The sequence below is a fragment of the Canis lupus genome, chromosome 20 (genome assembly GCF_003254725.2).
Source record: "Canis lupus dingo isolate Sandy chromosome 20, ASM325472v2, whole genome shotgun sequence".
Classification (NCBI taxonomy): Eukaryota; Metazoa; Chordata; class Mammalia; order Carnivora; family Canidae; genus Canis; species Canis lupus.
Window position 1 is genome coordinate 41,430,620 of NC_064262.1, and position 20,913 is coordinate 41,451,532.

A 20,913-nucleotide genomic window follows, 5' to 3' on the forward strand; every position below is an offset into this window, starting at 1 on the left:
CGACGGACGGCGACGATGGCCGCGGCGGCGGGCGGCGGCGGGCTGGGGGCGGCGGCGGGCGCCGCGGGCGCAGGAGGCGCGGCGGCGGCCGCGGGCCTGGCGGTTTATCGGCGGAAGGACGGTGGCCCGGCCAGCAAGTTTTGGGAGAGCCCGGAGACGGTGTCCCAGCTGGATTCGGTGCGGGTCTGGCTGGGCAAGCACTACAAGAAGGTGGGTACGCGCGCCCGTGGGGGCCGGGAGGCCACGCGACGGGAGCCGGGCGCAGCTACTGGCCTCGCGGGCCTCGGGCCGCCCCTCCCCCCCGCGCGCCACGAGGGACAACAAAGGCAGGCGCCGGGCCCGCCACGCCCCCGCCGTCCGCTCTCCGCGCCCGCGCGCCCCGGGCTGCACCGGCGGGCCCCTGGGGCCAGGCCTCTGGGAGCCCCCGCGCTGCGGGCGGCGCTGCGGGCGGGAGTCCCCCCCCAGCTCACCCCGGGGTGCCGGAGCATCTCGAGCTCAGCAAACCGGAGGGCGTGAATCTCTTTTGTTAGCTGCATTGGGTGTGCGAACAGTGATTATTACAAACTGTCCGAGCTAGTGTCGTAAGAGCAGCTTCAGGTTTTGTTTAGAGACGTCTTCAAAGTCAAGTGAGGTAGCTAAGGTTCTACTACCTGTTGTTGGCTCGGTGAAGAACGACTAGACGATTGTACTCGGAAGTTAACAGCAGGCCAATATAATGGATGATAGTATTGACGAAGCACGGATATTAAAAAAAAAACAAACACGACAGTTTTTACCCTATTATACTTTTAGTTCTGGGTAGTGTGAGTACAAGAAGGAACGTTCACTGGTACCTAATGAGTTTCTCAGTGAGGCCTTCCCTGAGAGCCCCATTTATACTAGACTGGCGCACTTCACATCACCTTGATTTTCTTTGTACCACTTTGTGAGATTTTTTTTTTTTTTTCTCATTTAGCTGTTTCTCTTAACTCTTGGGTGGTAAGTTCCGTTGAGTCAGTGGTATTGAAAGTTGTGACTTAACCTTTTATTTATAACGAGTGTTTTTTAACTTCCCCTGGTAGATACATAGGAATGACTCTTTTAGAAGGTGTAATGAAGCAGACAGCCCAAAATACCTCCTCTGCCCCAGATTTCCGAACACCCTTTTCAAGTTCCATACTTCTCCCATTGAGAACCATAGCACTGGGGCAAGGAACTTGTCCCGCCTCTTCACTGCATTGCCCACCCCCCCATCCCCCCCATCCCCCCCACCCCCCGCGTGACTGGTACTCCTTGCCTCACCCTTAGTAGTTGCTTAGTAAATTCTCGTTCAGTGAATGAAAAGATGAAGTAGTCTAGAAAACCTATTCATTTGAGTTGTGCAGCGCAGTGGAGTTTGTCTGTTTCTAGAGATTGGTACGCAGGGGCAGGATCTTGGGTTCTTTTGACATTCCCCTGTGGTACTCTCGGAAATGACTTTCTTACTGAAGTTTTAGGAAGTGAGAGACATTTTTATTTACGATATATTTTTAGCTGTTTTGACTTTTTTTGCCCTCAAACTTTGCCGTCACGTTTGGGATTGCCAATTTTTTCTCATCCGCACATTAGGTAGACAAGAATATTGCTCTCTTACATAAATTGGTCACTTTTTTTTTTTTTAAACATCTGCAACAGAGCTTCTAGAAGTGGCTAAGGGAATTGAATATATTTATGTTTCGAAAGTATTATTTTTATCAGTGCCCTTCAGCCAAAGCTTTGGGTTTTAAATTCAGTGTACCTTAATGTGGCCTTCCCCCTCCCCCAGTCTGGATTTTTTTATTGAGATATAATTGACATATAGCTATTAGTTTATCAATGTGGTTTTAGCAGAAATGAGGAATATTCCTTTGGATATTAGGGAGGAGAAAGAGAAATAGCCATTTCTACCTCTCCAAACTCTGTGCATCTGTTTGGGCTCAATTTCCAAGTTTTTTTTTTTTTTAAGATTTTAAAAATTTATTTATTCAGAGAAAGAGGCAGAGACAGGCAGAGGGAGAAGCAGGCTCCCTGCAGGGAGCCCCATGTGGGATCATTCCCTGAGCCAGAGACTGGGCCACTCAGGCGTCCCTTTTCTTTTCTTTTTTTTTTTTTTTTTTTTAATTTATTTATTCATGATAGTCACACGGAGAGAGAGAGAGAGGCAGAGACACAGGCAGAGGGAGAAGCAGGCTCCAAGCACCGGGAGCCCGATGCGGGATTCGATCCTGGGTCTCCAGGATCGCGCCCCGGGCCAAAGGCAGGCGCCAAACCGCTGCACCACCCAGGGATCCCAGGCGTCCCTTTTCGGGCCCAATTTGAAGAGGGCCCTTGTCGGCTTGAATGGGTTTGTTTGGTGTGTGAGGAATTGTTTCTGAGGCTGACCGAGGGATTTGTCCCAGAGTGTTGATGCCATTGGGCAAATGTTGGCTCAGTGTTCTTCAGGCCTTAAAGTGAAGGTTAGGTTTGATTTCTCAGGATTTCCTAAGGCCAGGGTATATTTCTTGGGCTTCCTCAAATTCAGAATTGTATATTCCTCATGCCTGAGAGACAGAATCCTATCAGCCTCACAGAGTGGTATTGGAATGGCGAACCTAACCAGGATGCAATATGTATATGTCCACTCGGTGTACACATTGATGGCTATTAACTAAACTTTTTGTTGCATTTGATACTGCATTTTTATATTCATAAGTCTCAGCAACTGAATGAAATAAACACATTGTTGGTAATCCCACTTTTATTAGTGGGCTTATTCATGCATTCCATGAACAACTGGGCGTCTAAACGTATCTGGGCACTTAAACCATAACTCAAATTCTTACAATGGTTGTGAGTAATATTTATTTCATTTTACAAATGAGCGGAACCTGAGACTCCAGATATGCATGATTTCTCTAAGTTACAATTAGGAGTGGCAAATTTGGAATTCAATGAAGGTCTTCCTGGCCCCAGAGCCCCAGTGCCCCAGTTTTTTTTTTTTTTTTTGCTACACATGATCCTTCTCCTCATGGAACACAGTGGAAGGTAGCAGAAAATGTGGTGGTAAAGGTGGACATAGACACCTACTTGTAAAATTCATATGGTTTCAAATTAAAAGAGAAATTTTTTTTGTTGTTTTCTACGTGTCCTTAGTTAGTGCTCAGTCCGTTTGTTCAGTGAAGGAACAGACTAACGAGTCTAGGAATATCTTCATTTAAGTTTGTTGATAAATGTGGCTCCGTAACATAGAAGGGAGGAGAGGGGAATGCTTTTTGAGAGGCAGAGACACAGGCAGAGGGAGAGGCAGGCTCCATGCAGGGAGCCTGATGTGGGACTCCATCCAGGGACTCCAGGATCACGCCCTGAGCCAAAGACAGATGCTCAACCGCTGAGCCACCCAGGCGTCCCAAGAACCTTTTATGTTTATTTATTCATGGGAGACACAGAGACACAGAGAGGCAGAGACATGGGCAGAAGGAGAAGCAGGCTCCATGCAGGGAGCCCGATGCGGAACTCCATCCTGGGACTCCAGGATCATTCCCTGAGCCGAAGGCAGGCGCTCAACCGCTGAGCCACCCAGGTGTCCCGGAACCTTTCATATTTAAGGTAATGTTTTTGGAAGCCGTTGAATGAGCTCTATTTTATCACCATAGGATGGTGAATGAGTGTTACACTTTGAAAAATGTGAATTCAGTACTCTTGGTTGCTTATTGGTGATATCCTTGAGCAGATGACTTGATTCTTTTATTTTTTTTTAAAGATTTATTTATTTATTCATGAGAGACACACAGAAAGAGAGGCAGAGAGAGACAGAGAGAGAGGCAGAGACACAGGCAGAGGGAGAAGCAGGCTCCCCACAGGAAGCCCGATGCGGCATTTGATCCCGGATCCCAGGATCATGCCCTGAGCCGAAGGCAGACGCTCAACCACTGAGCCACCCAGGTGTCCCAGGATTACTTGATTCTTGTTTAATTTTCCATATGTAAATTGAGAGTAATATTGACTTCCATAGGACTGTATCAAATGAGATACTTGTTGAAAATGGGGTTATGTAAATTTGAGGCAGTAATGATAGTTTTGCCTATATCCTATGGTCAACTTGCTTTATTCTTAGTGGTTAAATAGAATGTTAATATTTTGAATTTTTAAAAGTTGACTTAAAAACCTTATAGTTGGGGCACCTGGGTAGCTCAGTCTGCCTTCAACTCAGGTTGTGATCAGGTTTCCTGCTCAGCAGGGCTCAGCCCAGGTGGCTCAGCGGTTTAGCACCACGTTTAGCCCAGGGCCTGATCCTGGATACCTGGGATTGAGTCCCACGTCGGGCTCCCTGCATGGAGCCTGCTTCTCCCTCTGCCTCTCTCTGTCTCTCTCTGAGTCTCTCATGAATAAATAAATAAAATCTTGAAAAATATAGAATCTTGAAAAATAAAAAAACCCTATAGTCATACTTTGGCTGCCTTTTGAGTGGCCATGACGTATAGTTTACACTAATACATTAATGTCATAGTTCATTTATGAATTGAAAATGTCATCTTTTTTCTTTCTTTTTTTTTTTAAGATTTTATTTATTTATTCATGAGAAACAGAGAGAGAGAGAGAGAGAGAGAGAGAGAGAGAGAGAGAGGCAGAGACACAGGCAGAGGGTGAAGCAGGCTCCATGCTGGGAGCCGGATGTGGGACTCCATCCTGGGGCTCCAGGATCTCGTCCTAAGCTGGAGGGCAGATGCTCAACCGCTAAACCACCCAGGCATCCCAAAAATGTCATGTTTTCCATGTTTGGTAACTTTGTGGGGGATTTGGAAAAAGTAACGAAGGTTAAATATTTTGTAAATAAAAATTTGACTGAACTTTGAAACTGGCCATCTCTATTCTGAAACTGTAAGGTTGTCTACATGAAACCTTTTACATGTTTTTATATTCTGAATGACGGTATATCAAATGAAACATGCATAGTAGTGAAATTTAGAATATATATGAAGCTATGTATATAGCAGTTGCTAAATTTAGTTTTTGCCTAAAGGGTTGATTTGGTTTTTACTGAACAGACTTCCTCTAAGATGATGTCATTTTCAGTTTAAGGATTTGGCATTGTTAGTTATCTACAGGTATCTGAAAAATTGAAAAGTTAGGCTTTAATTTTCTTTCCTTTTTTTTTTTTAAAGATTTTATTATGAGGCAGAGAAAGAGAGAGAGAGAGAGAGAGAGAGGCAGAGACACAGGCAGAGGGAGAAGCATCTCCATGCAGGGAGCCCGATGTGGGACTGGATCCCAGGTCTCCAGGATCATGCCCTGGGCCGAAGGTGGCGCTAAACCGCTGAGCCACCCGGGCTGCCCGGGCTTTAATTTTCATGTTGCTTTGCTGTGTACAAAAATATTGCAGTACCTTATATGACCTCTTTGACAAACTTATTATTATAAAGATAATAAAGTTATCTTGTGGATATATATATTTTGTATTTCTCAGTTCTGTAGGATACATTTGAAGAATTTGGTAAAGATTATATTATGTGAGTGCTACAGATTACTGAGTATTACTTAGTAAAGATTTACTATGTTGGGATCCCTGGGTGGTGCAGCGGTTTGGCGCCTGCCTTTAGCCCAGGGCGCGATCCTGGTAGACCCGGGATGGAATCCCACATCGGGCTCCCGGCGCATGGAGCCTGCTTCTCCCTCTGCCTGTGTCTCTGCGCCTCTCTCTCTCTCTGTGACTATCATAAATAAAAAAAAATAAAAAAAAAATAAAAAAAAAGATTTACTATGTTGAGTAAATTGGAAAAAAAAACAGATACTGAATTGTCACTTGTAAATGTATAGTCCTTAAAAAAGTAAACTTAATAGTTTTTGTGGGAATTAGCAATATATTATAGGAGAGGGTTAGGTAAGTGGCTTTCAACATTTAAAAATATTTAACTGGTTATTAACTTTTATTTTTTTAAATTTTAAAGATTTTATTTATTAGAGAATGAGACAGAGAAAGGGGGGGGTGGGTTCTGGGAGGGCAGGGGGAGTGGGAGAAGCAAATTGCCTTGGGGCTGGATGGCAGGATCCCAGATCATGACCTGAGCCTAAATCAGACACTTAACTGTTAGATCTACCCAGTAGCCCCTTTAACTTTTTTTTTTTTTTTTTTATGATAGTCACACACAGAGAGGCAGAGACACAGGCAGAGGGAGAAGCAGGCTCCATGCACCGGGAGCCCGACTTGGGATTCGATCCCGGGTCTCCAGGATCGCGCCCTGGGCCAAAGGCAGGCGCCAAACCACTGCGCCACCCAGGGATCCCCCCTTTAACTTTTAAATTATAATAAATCATATTCTTTAAGATGTATAGTAATACCTGAAACAGGTTTTTATTTATTTAAGATTTATTTATTTATTCATTCAGAGAGAGCGAGAGAGAGGCAGAGACACAGGCAGAGGGAGAAGCAGGCTCCATGCAGGAAGCCCTATGTGGGACTCGATCCCGGGTCTCCAGGATCACACCCCGGGCTGCAGGCGGCGCTAAACCGCTGTGCCACCAGGGCTGCCCTGAAACAGATTTTTAAAATTTTAGTGGTTCTTAAAGTGGGTTCCCACTCTAGTTGTGTCACCTAGAACTTGTTAGAAATGTAAATTCTTGGGCCTGACTTACTGAATTAGAAACTCTGGGAGTGGGTCTAAAATTTGAAAAACATTATTTAGGTCAATAGAACTGACAATTGTATGAAGTTCGTTTCCATTTTTTGCCTGGTATCTGGTATCAGTGTTTTACTTTGTGGCCTATGGAAATGTGTTTTCACGGAACACCCATAATATAAAAGAAAACTTTTTGGAAGGATGAAAAAGGAGGGGTCTAGAACAGGAATAAGCAGACTTTTTCTATAAGGTGCAGGAGAGTAAAGATTTTAGGCTTTGCAGGTCATGCCATCTCAGTTGGAACTACTTGACTCTGCTGTTATACATAGGCAGTGTATAATGAGTGTGCCGGTTTTTTTTTTCTTTTGAGTGTGCCTGTTTTAATAAAACTTTATGGACCCTGAAATTTGAATTTCATATAATACTCATGTGTTATGAAATCTTTTTTTTTTTTAAGAATTTATTTAGAGGGGGCAGCCTGGGTGGCTCAGCGGTTTAGTGCTGCCTTCAGTCCAGGGTGTGATCCTGGGGTTCAGGATTGAGTCCCATGTTGGGCTCCCTGCTTGGAGTCTGCTTCTCCTTCTGCTGTGTCTCTGCCTCCTCTCTCTGTGTGTCTCTCATGAATAAATAAAATCTTAAAAAAAAGAATTTATTTAGGGGCTCCTGGGTGGCTTAGTGGTTTAATGTCTGACTCTTGGTTTCAGTTCAGGTCATGGTTTTAGGGGTTGTGAGATCTACAACCTGTGTTGGCTCCGGGTTTAGCAAGGAGTATGCTTGAGATTCTCTCTCCCTCTTCTTCCTGCTCATGTTCTTTTTCTCTCAATGAAATGAATGAATGAATGAATGAAAATTTCTTTCCATCCATTTAAAATGTAAAAATAATTCTTGTTTGGGTCACAGAGAAGCAGGCAGTGGGCTGGATTTTACCATGTAATATAAAGCATTCCAACAAAATACCAGTCTTTAGCAAAGTGAATGCATGCTGACTGTTTCATTTAGAGTAGAAAGCTAGTGCACTTGAATAAATAAAATTTGGGAGGATGCTAACCTTTAAGAAGAATTGCCTTTTTAAATCCTGCATTATCTTTGCTTGGCAGTAGTACAAATTGAGAGCCACTCAATCTGTTAAGAGTACAGTGTGCAGCCAATATCATTTTGCTATGTATATAAATCACTTAAAAATTATTTTTTTTGTAGTGGAAACCTACCACATTAATCATGAAATGTTGGATGATACTGGGAAAGAGGTTTGTTCTAGGAAGAAACATTCATTTTATCTTTTGTTATCTTTTCAGTTTCAAGGATGTATAGATGTTTTTCTTGCTCAAAATTGGAGGTTTAAAAAAATGTACTGAATATATTGGCTTTCCAAAGTGATATTGAACATTTTTTATTTTAAAGATTTTATTTATTTATTCCTGAGAGACAGAGAGAGAGAGAGAGAGGCAGAGACATAGGCAGAGGGAGAGGGAGAGGGAGAGGAAGAAGGAGAAGCAGGCTCCATGCAGGGAGCCCGATGTGGGACTCGATCCCGGGACTCCAGGATCATGCCCTGAGCTGAAGGCAGACGCTCAACCGCTGAGCAACCCAGGCGTCCCAATTTTTTTTTTTTCTTTTTAAAAGATTTTATTTATTTATTCATGAGAGACAAAGGCAGAGACACAGGCAGAGGGAGAAGCAGGCTCCACGCAGGGAGCCGGACGTGGGACTCGATTCCTGGTCTCCACGATCACACCCTGGACTGAAGGCGCAGCACTTAACTGCTGAGCCACCTGGTCTGCCCTTATTTTATTTATTTGAGCGAGAGAGAGCACAAGCAGGGGGAGTGGCAGAGGGAGAAGCAGGCTCCCCTGCTGAGCAGGGAACCTGATCACGACCTGAGTTGAAGGCAGACTGAGCTACCCAGGTGCCCCAACTATAAGGTTTTTAAATCAACTTTTAAAAAGTTTGAAAAACAGGGCAGCCTGTTTCAGTTCAGACCTGAACTGCCTGAAACAGTTCAGACCGTGTCTGAAGGGACATTCTGAAGGGACATTCTCGGCATTAGTGTGGATAAGTTTTCACATATATTTGTTTAAAAAAAATGTTTTTATTGTAGTAAAAAAAGTAACAATTTACTATTGTAACCTTTTTTTTTTTTTTTTTTTTTAAGATTTTATTTATTCATGAGAGAAACAGAGAGGCAGAGACACAGGCAGAGGGAGAAACAGGCTCCATGCAGGAAGCCTGACGTGGGACTCGATCCCAGGTCCCCAGGATCACACCCTGGGCCGAAGGTGGCACTAAACCGCTGAGCCACCCGGGCTGCCCCCTAACCATTTTTAAGTACACATATAAACCATTTTATGATATTCCAAATTTCTTGACATAAAACAACCCTTTTATTGTGCTCAAAGTTTCTTTGTGTTAGGAATTTGGAAGTGTACAGTGGGGTCAGTTGTCTCTGAGAACTGTGTCTAGGATTTCAACTGGGAAGATTTGATAATTGGGCATAACTTGACACCTTGGGATGGAATCATCTGGAACCATCTTTACTCAAGTGTCTGATGGTTATACTATCAATGGGGCATCAGCTGGGGCTTGTGGCTATAGCATCTGGCTTCTCCATGTAGTCTGGGTTCCTCAAAGTATGGTGGCCTCAAGGTAGTTCAGGACTCCAAAGGTAACTACCCTCAAAGGACTATATGGAAGCTTTTGACTTATCCCCAGAGGTACCCCAGCATCAAACCCCTCTCCCCCCATTTTTTTTTTTTTAATTTTTATTTATTTATGTTAGGCACACAGTGAGAGAGAGAGGCAGAGACACAGGCAGAGGGAGAAGCAGGCTCCATGCACCGGGAGCCCGACGTGGGATTCGATCCCGGGTCTCCAGGATCGCGCCCTGGACCAAAGGCAGGCGCTAAACCGCTGCACCACCCAGGGATCCCCTCTCTCCCCCCATTCTAATGGTTACAAGTTAATAATTAAGGATGGTCTTGATTCAGCAAAAGAGGGCATACACCCTACTTCTTGATGGGGTACCAAATAAATTTGTAGGCCTGTTTTAAAAACAGAACAGTCTGCTTTCTGGCTACAAGTTATTTATAGTCATCCCACATACAAAATGCATTTGCTAATAGGTCTCACCTGTTTACAGTATTTTTTTTTCCTAAAGATTTATTTATTTATTTATGATAGACATACAGAGAGAGAGAGGCAGAGACACAGGCAGAGGGAGAAGCAGGCTCCATGCAGGGAGCCCGACGCGGGACTCAATCCCGGGACTCCAGGATCGCGCCCCGGGCCAAAGGCAGGCACCAAACCACCCAGGGATCCCTGGTTACAGTATTATGTTCAAGTTTGAAGTTCAGGATCTCACCATCTACTTTAGGTCCAGGTGCATACGAGATGACTTGGATTCATTGCTTGGACATGGTTTCTCTCTCTGAAACCTGTTAACTGAAGAGATGAGTTATCTGTCCCCCACTGCCCTCAGCATTTGTTTTTGTAAGCTCCTTTACAGCAGAGACCATGGTTCAGACCTCTGCAAATCTGTCACCTGGCTTAGGAGGTAACAGGAAGTAAGCTAACATGCTCTTCGGCACGATTATCCCAGTTTTTGAGTCCTCATCCTTGTCTTGCAGTATGTTCATGCGGATGCTCCTACCAATAAAACACTGGCTGGGCTAGTGGTACAGCTTCTTCAGTTCCAGGAAGATGCCTTTGGGAAGCATGTCACCAATCCGGCCTTCACCAAACTCCCGGTAAGTACATGAGCTTAGAATAATTGGGGAATCTGCAGTTTCTGTCCTCTCGAGTGCAGCCTATAGCTCTTTACTGCTACTATCCTGTAGAATAAACAAAGAGCCTCAACGGAGTTTAAGCTATAGACTATCATTGCTTTTTAAGTGTAGGAACTCCACTTTCAGAAGTCATTTAACATTTGCATTAAATATTACAACTATTTATAGACTCAACTGTTAACATTTTACTATGTTGTAGTTTCCTTATAGTCTCTACTATACCAGGTCTTCTCCATTCTTTCTCCTGATTCAATTCTTGTGGCTAGGATACTTTTTTGTGGAATTTTTATCTTTTGTAGGTGAGATTGTTCAAGCTTGTGTGAAAATATAATTGTTGTCCTTGCAATTGATACTTTGATAGTTTGGTTTGGTGTACAAATACTAGTTTATGCTTTTTTTCCCTTCTGAAATATGTAGTTTTGTTCTTTGCTTTCCTTTTTATTTTTAAGTTTTAAAAAACTTTTTTAGTTATCTCTACACCCACTGTGGGGCTTGAACTCATGACCTGGAGATTGAGAATCATATATCTATGAACTGGGCCAGCCAGGTGCCCTCGTTTTATTCCGACTCCCCTCCCCGCCCCCTTTTAAAGATTTTATTTATTTATTCATGAGAGACACGGCGGGGGTGGGGGGTGGGGGGTAGCAGAACCACAGGCAAAGGAAGAAGCAGGCTTCACGCAGGGAGCCCCATCCAGGAGTCCCTCCCCCCTTTTTTTTTTTAATTTTTATTTATTTATGATAGTCACAGAGAGAGAGAGAGGCAGAGACACAGGCAGAGGGAGAAGCAGGCTCCATGCACCGGGAGCCTGACGTGGGATTCGATCCTGGATCTCCAGGATCGTGCCCTGGGCCAAAGGCAGGCGCTAAACCGCTGCGCCACCCAGGGATCCCCCCCCTTTTTTTTAAGAGTTTTTTTTTTTTTTTTTTTTTAAGAGTTTTGTTTGAGAGAGTGAGCGGGAGCACAAGTTGGGGGAGGGGCAGACCGAGAGGGAGAAGCAGGGAGCCCCATGTGGGGCTTGACCCCATTACCCTGGGATCATGACCTGAACTGAAGTCAGATGCTTAATTAGCTGAGCCACCTGGGAGCCCCAGTTTTGTTCTTTCCTTAATATTTGATTTTGTGGAGAAAAATTTGATACTTGATTTTCCCCTTTTTAATACTGATCTTTGCAATTCAGAAATACGACTAGTTATAAGTCATGATCTGAAGACTCAGTTACGTTTCTTTATCTCAAGGATCATTCAGTCTGTTAGTCTTCTCTCCTGTCTCATATTCATTTATATTTTTGAACTCTGTACAAACATTAGACTTCCAGGAAGTACTTGTCATAGCTTTTCTCATAATTTTTACTTCCAAGTCTCCGATTTGGGTTTTTGCAGTTTCCAGTTTCGCAGTTTATTGGTAGACCTTTTAAAAATCTCAGATGTTTTTCTTTTCTTTTCTTTTCTTTTCTTTTCTTTTCTTTTCTTTTCTTTTCTTTTCTTTCCTTTCCTTTCCTTTCCTTTCCTTTCCTTTCCTTTCCTTTCCTTTTCTTTCTTTTCTTTCTCTTCTCTTCTCTTCTCTTCTCTTCTCTTCTCTTCTCTTCTTTTTTTTTTTAAGATTTTATTTATTTATTCATGAGAGACACAGAATGAGAGAGAGAGGCAGAGACTCAGGCAAGGGAGAAGCAGGCTCCATGCAGGGAACCCGACATGGGACTCAATTCCGGTTCTCCAGTATCGTGCCCTGGGCGGAAGGCGGTGCTAAACCCCTGAGCCACCTGGGCTACCTGATCTCAGATGTTTCTGATCTATTTTAACAACCTATTGATATCTCAGGTATAATTGAGGATAGGAGATAGAGTATGTTTTCTACTGATTCTGCAGTAAATGTTAGTTTGCTTACGGTATTTTCGCTATCCAGACATTTATTTTTATTTAGTCAGGTATAGAATTGTGTTGTTTTGGTTTTTTTTTTTTTTTTTTTTTTTTTTGTATTCATGACCTTGAGATCAATAGTCATATGCTCTACTGATGGAGCCAGCCAGGCGCCCATAGAATTGTGGCTTTTTTGAATCATGTTAGAAAGCTTTCTTCCCTCGTAGGCGATGAAGGAATTTTGTCAGATGTTCTTCTAGTACTAATATGGCTTCATTTTTTACACTTCTCATCTATTTAGAATTTATCTTGGTATTCAGTGCATCTATTTAGAATTTATCTTGGTATTCAGTGTGAGCTGAATCTGGATCTTTTTTCTTACAATTATCTGGTTATCCCAGTGACATTTATTAAAAAGTACTTCTTTTCCCCCACTAATATGAGCTCAGCAAGTATTAAGCATTTGGTTATTTATCAAATTCTGAGAATTTAAAGAGCAATACAGTACAGTGTCTTTGTCCTCAGGGGGTACACACTCGAATGAGGTGAATGAATAGAGCCTTTGACTTACCTGGTGATCTCAAGAAACGTTGAATTAGAGACTTGAAAGTTCAGCATGAGTTCTTCAGGGAAATGATGAAGGATGGGATTTTTCAGGCAGTGATACCAACATGTAAAAGCATAAAGGCCTGAGAAAATGTACTTTCAGGTAGTTGCAACAGTTTAACAAGATTAGAATTGAGGAAGATAAGCAGAGAAGTGTGCCAGAATCTGTTGTAAAAGGCCAGGTTTACTGTGCTGGATGTATGACCTTTATCTTGAAAGCAATGGGGAAGAGTAGTAGGGAGAGAACAATAGGTAGCTTAGTTGAATTTGGGTTTTAGAATAATCCTACAGGCTTCAGTGTGAAGAATGGGTTGGAAGCTGTTGAGATTGGAGGCTTTGAAAATACTCCATGAAGAAACTGCTCTCAAAATCCACTGTGATGACACCCTATGGAGGAAGCAGTGGATTTAGAAAGGACAGAGAGGAACTGAGAGCTCAAGGGAGCAGAACTTAGTAGTATTTTGGGGGAGCAATATAAGGGCTGGAAAAAGAAAGAATTTACTAGGGGCACTACACTTAGCAGACACTTTTAGCACTAAGGGGAAAGCCAGAATAAAAGCAGGTTTCTGTGGAAAGGTACTCAGTCTGTGTCATGGTTGGTTCTCTGACAGGCAACTTGGAGTTAGAAATCTTAAGGCTACTAGGAAGTGAGATCTGGAGTTTAGAGTATAGGTTGAATTAGAGGACAAGATTTGGGAGTTACTGGGTACTGGTTAAATTATAGTTGGAATAAGATCATACCTTCTATTTGCATTTGCTTTAGAACTTTGTCCTTTTAAAATATTTTTTAATGTGTGATTTATGTTATATGTGTGTAATATATTAGTGTAGTAAGTACCTGTATATAATTTATGAATAAATTTTTAGATTTTGGATAATTTATGAATAAATTTTTATTTTTTTATTTTTTTATTTTTAATTTTTATTTATTGATGATAGTCACAGAGAGAGAGAGAGAAGCAGAGACACAGGCAGAGGGAGAAGCAGGCTCCATGCACCGGGAGCCTGACGTGGGACTCGATCCCGGGTCTCCAGGATCGCGCCCTGGGCCAAAGGCAGGCGCCAAACCGCTGCGCCACTCAGGGAGCCCATTTTATGAATAAATTTTTAGATACTGGAGGTACATGCTCGTTTAGTAATGGGGATTACTGCATTGGATGATCAGTGTAACTTCATTTTCTGAGCCGTGTGACTAATTGATGTTTTTTGGGTAACTTTTGTAAGTTTAAAATTAATTCAAAGTAAAGATTTTGCAAGGATAGTACAAAGAACTTTCATTTTCCCTTTATTTAGAATCCCTGCTTGTTAACATTTTACTACATTTGCTTTATTACTCTTTTGCTCTGTGTATTTTTTTTCTGAATCATTGGAAAGTTCCATGTTCTTTTACCTCTAATTACATGAGAGTTTATTTCTTATTCTTGTATATTATGAACTAGATTAGAATTATTAAATCAGAAACTGGTTGAAGTTATCATTTAAAATACTGTAACATAACACATATAGATTGTACTTTATTTAAAGTGTAACATTAATATCTAGAATAAAATTTACAGATACCATTACGTGAAGTGTTCTATATAATGTTTCACATTATATTGATATTCCCAATTAGGATTGTATGAGTGGTCTTAAAAAATAGTATGTACAGGAGGCTTTATTTATGGGATATTTAACTCTTGGGAACGAAACCATTATTTTTTTCAAGATTTTAAAGACTAGGGAAGAATATTTTTAGGCAAAAGCCATAAATAAAAATATTCATGGCTTAGTGCCAGTGGGACCAGATGTACTTCTCTTTTTCTTAAAATAATGTTTAACATTTTCCCAAATGAAAGGGATTATATAATGTGTAATGGTGTCAAGTAAAAGTGGATGAGAAAGACTATAAAGCAAAGAATGTTTTAGTGAAACATGTCAGCTGTTTAACCTTAAACGTGTTTTGTTTTTTCTTTCTGAATAAGCAGTACTGGTATAAGAGTTCACTGTTTGGGCTGATTTTTTTTTTTTTAATCAGAGTGTAACTTTATTTATTTTTAAAATATTTATTTATTCATGAGAGAAAGAGAGAGAGGCAGAGACACAGGCAGAGGGAGAAGCAGGCTTCAAATAGGGAACCGAATGCAGGACTCGATCCTGGGTCTCTGGGATCAGGCCCTGGGCTGCCCTCTCCCTCCAATTTTACTGATGTGATTGATGTATTATAAAAGGTACATATTGAAAATATGATGAGTTCAAGGTAATGAACATTTCCATCATTCCCAGATGTTTCTTTGAAGTCCATCTCCGACCCTAGTCCCCTGGCAACCATTGACACTACAGATTTATTTACAACTTCATGAAATTTATATAAATAGAATCACAGGGTATACTTCTTCTGCCTCAGTTCTTTCTCTCATCATAATGGATTTTGAGATGTGCATCATCTGTGTTGTGTATTATTTTTCCTCTTTATTGTTAATTAGTATTCCATTGTATCAATAAACCACAGTTCATTTATCCTTTTACTGTTTGATGGGAATTTGGGTTGTTTACAGCTTTGTAAGTAAAGTTGCTGTTGTTATTAATATTCAAGTCTTTTTGTGACGTGTTTTCATTTCTCCTAGGTTAATAACCCAGGAGTGGAATGTTTGGGTCATAGGATTGGTAGCATTTAACTTTAGAAGACACTGCTAGCCTGTTTTCTAAAGCGCTTGTATCATTTTACATACCATCTAGCAGTGTAGTAGTGTATGATAGTTCCGGTTCCTTTGCATTCTTGTCATCAGTTGGTATGATTAGTCTTCATAATTTTATTCATTTTGATAGGTATGTAGTGAAATCTCCTACTTTTAATTTGCATTTTCTTGATGACTGATGTTAAACATCTTTTTCTGTGCTTATTGACCATTTGTGTGTCTTCCTTTGCTTGTTGAAACAATTTTTTTTTTTTTAAATTTATGATAGTCACAGAGAGAGAGAGAGACAGAGACATAGGCAGAGGGAGAAGTAGGCTCCATGCACCGGGAGCCCGACGTGGGATTTGATCCCGGTCTCCAGGATCGTGCCCTGGGCCAAAGGCAGGCGCTAAACCGCTGCGCCACCCAGGGATCCCTCAAACAATTTTTTAATTTGGTCCCAAGACCACTCCACTTTCAGAGATTTACTAGAAAGACTTACTGGAACTCAGCCTATACTTGTACTTATAATTAAGATTTTTTTTTTTTTTTAAGTTTACTTACTTAAGCAATCTCTACACCCAACCTGGTGTTGGAACTCACAACCCTGAGAGATTAAGAGTCGCATGCTTTTCCCGGTAAGCCAGATAGGCGCTTCCATGTACTTATAACTAAGATTTGTTACTGCAGTGTAGTACATATACAAAGCCTAGTCACAAGGGAAAAAGACATAGGTGTAGCCTGGAGGAATTGATGCTATGGGTTTCTGTATGCTCGCTTTCCCCCCCTTTTTAAAAAAAATTTATTTATCTTAAAAAGACATGAGAGACGCAGAGACACACAGGCAGAGGTAGAAGCAGGCTCCCTGAGGGGAACCCGATGCAGAACTTGATCCCAGGACCTTATCACAACCTGAGCCAAAGGCAGATGCTCAACCACTGAGCCACCCAGGTGTCCCTGTATGCTCTCTTCCTTATGTGAGGGGTCACACAAAGTGCATTATTTCCCAGCACTGAAAATGTAGTAGCATACAGGCAATTTCTGCCCAAGGAAGCCTGTTAGAGTCTCATGCCTAAGGATTTTATTGGGGGCTGGTACCTTTTCCTGGCACATACTTAAACTTCCAGACTCCCCAGAAGGAAAGTAGTATTCATCATTCATCAACAAACCAAATTGTTGGGATGCCTCGGTGGCTCAGCGGTTGAGGGACTGGCTTCATTTCACCTCAGGGCCTGATCTTGGGATCTGGGATTGAATCCTGCATCAGGCTCTCTGTGGGGGAGCCTGTTTCTCTTTCTCTGTGTCTCTCATGAATAAATAAATCTTAAAAAAAAAAAACAAAACATTGTGCAAATATTTTAGGTTCAGTGAATTACCTTTCTTATCAGTTGACTAGGAATACTCTTAGAGGCAGATTCCCAGATGCTAGCCAAGGGCCAATTGGTAAACAGGTCTGAGGGTAGTAATCTCAGGCCTGCTGTGTTCTTTTCTGCAGTTTTGTTTTTAATTTAATTCTAAAAAATCTTTATATGTTCTGCGTACAAGTTCTTTATAATATTACTGCACATTACTGCACATATTTCTTCCCAGCTTGAGATTTGACTTTTTTTTTTTTTTAATTTTTAATTTATTTATGATAGTCACAGAGAGAGAGAGAGAGAGGCAGAGACACAGGCAGAGGGAGAAGCAGGCTCCATGCACCAGGAGCCCGACGTGGGATTCGATCCCGGGTCTCCAGGATCGCGCCCTGGGCCAAAGGCAGGCACCAAACCACTGCGCCACCCAGGGATCCCTGACTTTTTTTTTCTTATCAGTGTTTTCCCAAGAACAAAAGTTTTAAATTTTGATGTTCAATTTATTGATTTTTATGATTTGTTCAGAAAAACCTTTACATACCCGAAAGTCACAGACTGTTTGCTGCATTTTTAAATTTTTTGCCTGTCACAATAAAGTTTATTATGAAAACAGGCTGGGGTGGGGACAGGGGGACAGACAAGTACATTTAGGTTGGGTGGCTCAAGTGAAGTAGTGTGGCTTCTTCACATTGATGCCATATGCCATATTCGCTGAGGGCAGGGGTCAAGTCCTCCATGGTAGAGTGTACTTGTGGTCCTTGCGCTTGCTTCAGGAGCTGCCAGAAGCTGTGCCCTTCATTTTGCAGTGCTGTAGGGCATCGTTGGCAATATCTGAGATGAATTTCTGGGCAGCTAGGAAGATGAGCCAAATTATGCGCGGGTCCGAGGCCTCAAAGCCAGCATGATTCAGGTAGTAACCAGTCACTGCATCTGGGATCCTAGATGTATAGTCCTCCAGCTGCATCTGGAAGTCCACTAGAGGTGTGCTGGACACCACCGGGTTCAGGTCTCTGTTGGCGGCGCTCAGCAGTATGTAAACCCCCTTAGACATGGCTCCCTCTGGGGGTGCTCAGCCAGCTCTCCAGCCCCCGCCGCAGCTCCAGCCCCGGGAACCCCCCCATCCCCCCCCCCCCCCCGGTCCCCACGGGTCAGGCCTTGTTCTCTGCAGCGGTGCCCCGGGTGAGCAGCGCTGTGGGGGTTGCGACCGTGGGCGCTGAGTCTGGGTGCGGGGCCGTGGAACCCACGCCAGAGCTGCTGCAGCTCATTGGGCTGGTGGGAGAGGCGGCAAACCTGTTTGCTGTATTTTCTTGTAGAGATTTTTATACTTTTAGGTTTTTATATATTTTGGTTAATTTTTATGTGTAGTATGAGGGTAAGGGCTAATATTCTCTCTCTCTCTTTTTTTTTTTTTCCCCAGTATGGATATCCAATTATTTTAGAGCTATTGTGTGTTGGAAGGATGTTGACCAGATATGTGTTGGTGTATATCTGGATTTATTCATGAGAGACACAGGGAGAGGCAGAGACACAGGCAGAGGGAGAAGCAGGCTTCATGCAGGGAGCCCGATGTGAGACTCGATCCTGGGACTCCAGGATCACGCCCTGCGCCGAAGGCAGACGCTTAACCACTGACCCACCTAGGGATCCCCTCAAATAAATATTTTTATTTTTAATTTTTATTTATTTATGATAGTCACACACACACACAGAGAGAGGCAGAGACACAGGCAGAGGGAGAAGCAGGCTCCATGCACCGGGAGCCCGACGTGGGATTCGATCCCGGGTCTCCAGGATCGCGCCCTGGGCCAAAGGCAGGCGCCAAACCGCTGCGCCACCCAGGGATCCCTCAAATAAATCTTTAAACACCACTACCACCACTATGAAAAATAGATTCCAGCTTGTTCTAGCAGTTTTCTTGGTAAAAGTAAAAATATAGGTGTAAGGTAGACACACTATTTGAATGTTTATTATACTAGTTTGCCATCACTTCCAGCTCCTACGGAAGGCTTCAAAGAGGTAGGTTTTGTTTCAACTCATATCTGAGACTGTATTTTTATGTAATCTGAGGACTAACAAAACGTTGTAGTGCCCTTTGAATTGAAGTCAAATTTTATCAATTAAATGTTGATAAGATTTGCTTTGTTTTCCTATTCACTGCAGGTGTTTAGTATGTATTTATTGATTGACATGCCTTGTGATGTTGGTAACTGTCTCAAAGACAGGAAGAGTGAAGGGCTATTAATGAAATTAGAGAAATGAACAATACTTAGTGAAATTTATTTTTTTCATGAAATATCTACAAAAATGTAAAACACTGCTGATTTATTTTAAAGCAATGATCAGAACTTTGTGCAATTATTAATTCTCAGGAGATAACATTGAGATGGATACATCTATATTCAGGGACATGCGTTAAATTTTTTAGAATGTATTTCCAGGGATCCCTGGGTGGCGCAGCGGTTTAGCGCCTGCCTTTGGCCCAGGGCGCGATCCTGGAGACCCGGGATCGAATCCCACGTCAGGCTCCTGGTGCATGGGGCCTGCTTCTCCCTCTGCATATGTCTCTGCCTCTCTCTCTCTCTGTGTGTGTGACTACCATAAATAAATAAATTAAATAAATCTTAAAAAAAAAAAAAAAAAAGAATGTATTTCCAAACTGTCACAGGAGCTTAACACATTTTTATATATAATTTTGGAATACATGTAAATACTTTGAAGATAAAATTTATTGTCAAAGCCATTTCTACAAATGAGGCTGTGTATTTGGACTGGGTTAGTATTCTTTTGGAACATTTTAGATGAGTCACAGTCCATAGGCTATCTCTCTCTGACACTTTGGAATTTCTATCCAGTAAGTGTGACTGACTTCATGGCAGAGATTCTCATGAACTTGGTCAGTGTGATATAATGGAAAGAATATGAGTCAGAGGACTGTCACTTTGGCAGTCACTTTCCTTCATTTGATTTAGTAAACCATGCTCTGTGATAAATAAGTTTTAGGGAGAAGGAAGTTGATAAGAAGGGGCTTATAATTCTCAGAAAAAAGAGTTGGACCTAATCTTTGGTTTTATGATTGTTCTTTGCAGAGCACCTGAGTGACTGAGGGACAGAGGCATAAATGGGAAGATCTGAGAGGAATCTGTGGTTTTCAAGTTTTTCACTTTGAACAGTTTTTCCTGATAGACTTCTTTTTGAGCTTTCTGCTCCTGAAGGAGTTCTATCTGTGGCAAAGAAACATTAGAAAACTGTTGGATTTGGTGAACGTGATGATTCCTCCAACTTTGGGTATTTTATGATCTGTATCTGAGAATAGTATTATTCTGCTAAGATTGTGCAAAATCATTGGACTTTTTGGAACAGGGAAGGGTGAAAGCCAAGATTAGCATGTAGGTCTAAGAAGCAAGAATAAAGGGACTTGCGAAGACAGATCACCAGTCTGTCACCACGATGACTGAATTCTTGAAGTCACTTGAGAAGGTAGTTCCTGGTGGCCAGGATATCTGATCTAGCAGGAAGGGTGTGGCTGTAAAGACTCAGGCTGAAGGGGTCTCTCCTTAAAACATTGTCTTAGAAGTACTATGATCAAATTTAGGAAATTTAATGTTGAGAGGAACAGTACAGTTACTTACTATATAATCAGTCGTTACATTTCAACAAATTTTCTCAAAAATGTCCTCTTTAAGATTCAAACTAGAGTTGCACATTTTATTTAGTTATATTTCTTTAGTCTTAGTTTGAAATAGTTTGTCCTGGGGATGCCTAGGTGGCTCAGCGGTTGAGTGTCTGCCTTTGGCCCAGGGCGTGATCCTGGGGTCCGAGATTGAGTCTCACATCAGGCTCCCTGCATGGAGCCTGCTTCTCCCTCTGCCTGTGTCACTGCCCCTCTCTCTGTATCTCTCATGAATAAATAAATAAAATCATAAAAAAATTAGTTCATCCTGTTTTTGTCATTCATGACTTAAATTTTTGAAGCATATAGGCAAGCATAATTTTAAGTTCTACCATGTTGTTATTGGAGTTGAAATTTCTTCATGTCATTGCTGTTTAAGGGGTTGGTAAATTTT

The 20,913-nt window shown here is 42.0% G+C and overlaps 1 protein-coding gene and 1 pseudogene across 6 annotated transcripts in view; one reads left to right on the top strand and one right to left on the bottom strand.

Annotated features, from left to right (window-relative positions):
* SMARCC1 (SWI/SNF related, matrix associated, actin dependent regulator of chromatin subfamily c member 1) overlaps positions 1-20,913 on the top strand; it is a 172,170-nt gene continuing 151,257 nt past the window's right edge. For 5 of the 6 annotated variants that reach the window (XM_035703279.2, XM_049098009.1, XM_049098010.1 and 2 more), the window contains exons 1-2: positions 1-210; positions 10,214-10,333. In XM_035703279.2, coding sequence (XP_035559172.1) covers positions 16-210; positions 10,214-10,333 — 315 coding nt within the window. In that variant the 5' untranslated portion in view covers positions 1-15. The remainder of the gene's footprint in view (positions 211-10,213; positions 10,334-20,913) is intronic. The other variant, XM_049098013.1, reaches the window with a different exon arrangement.
* LOC112665727 (transcription initiation factor TFIID subunit 10-like) lies at positions 17,397-18,114 on the bottom strand (annotated as a pseudogene).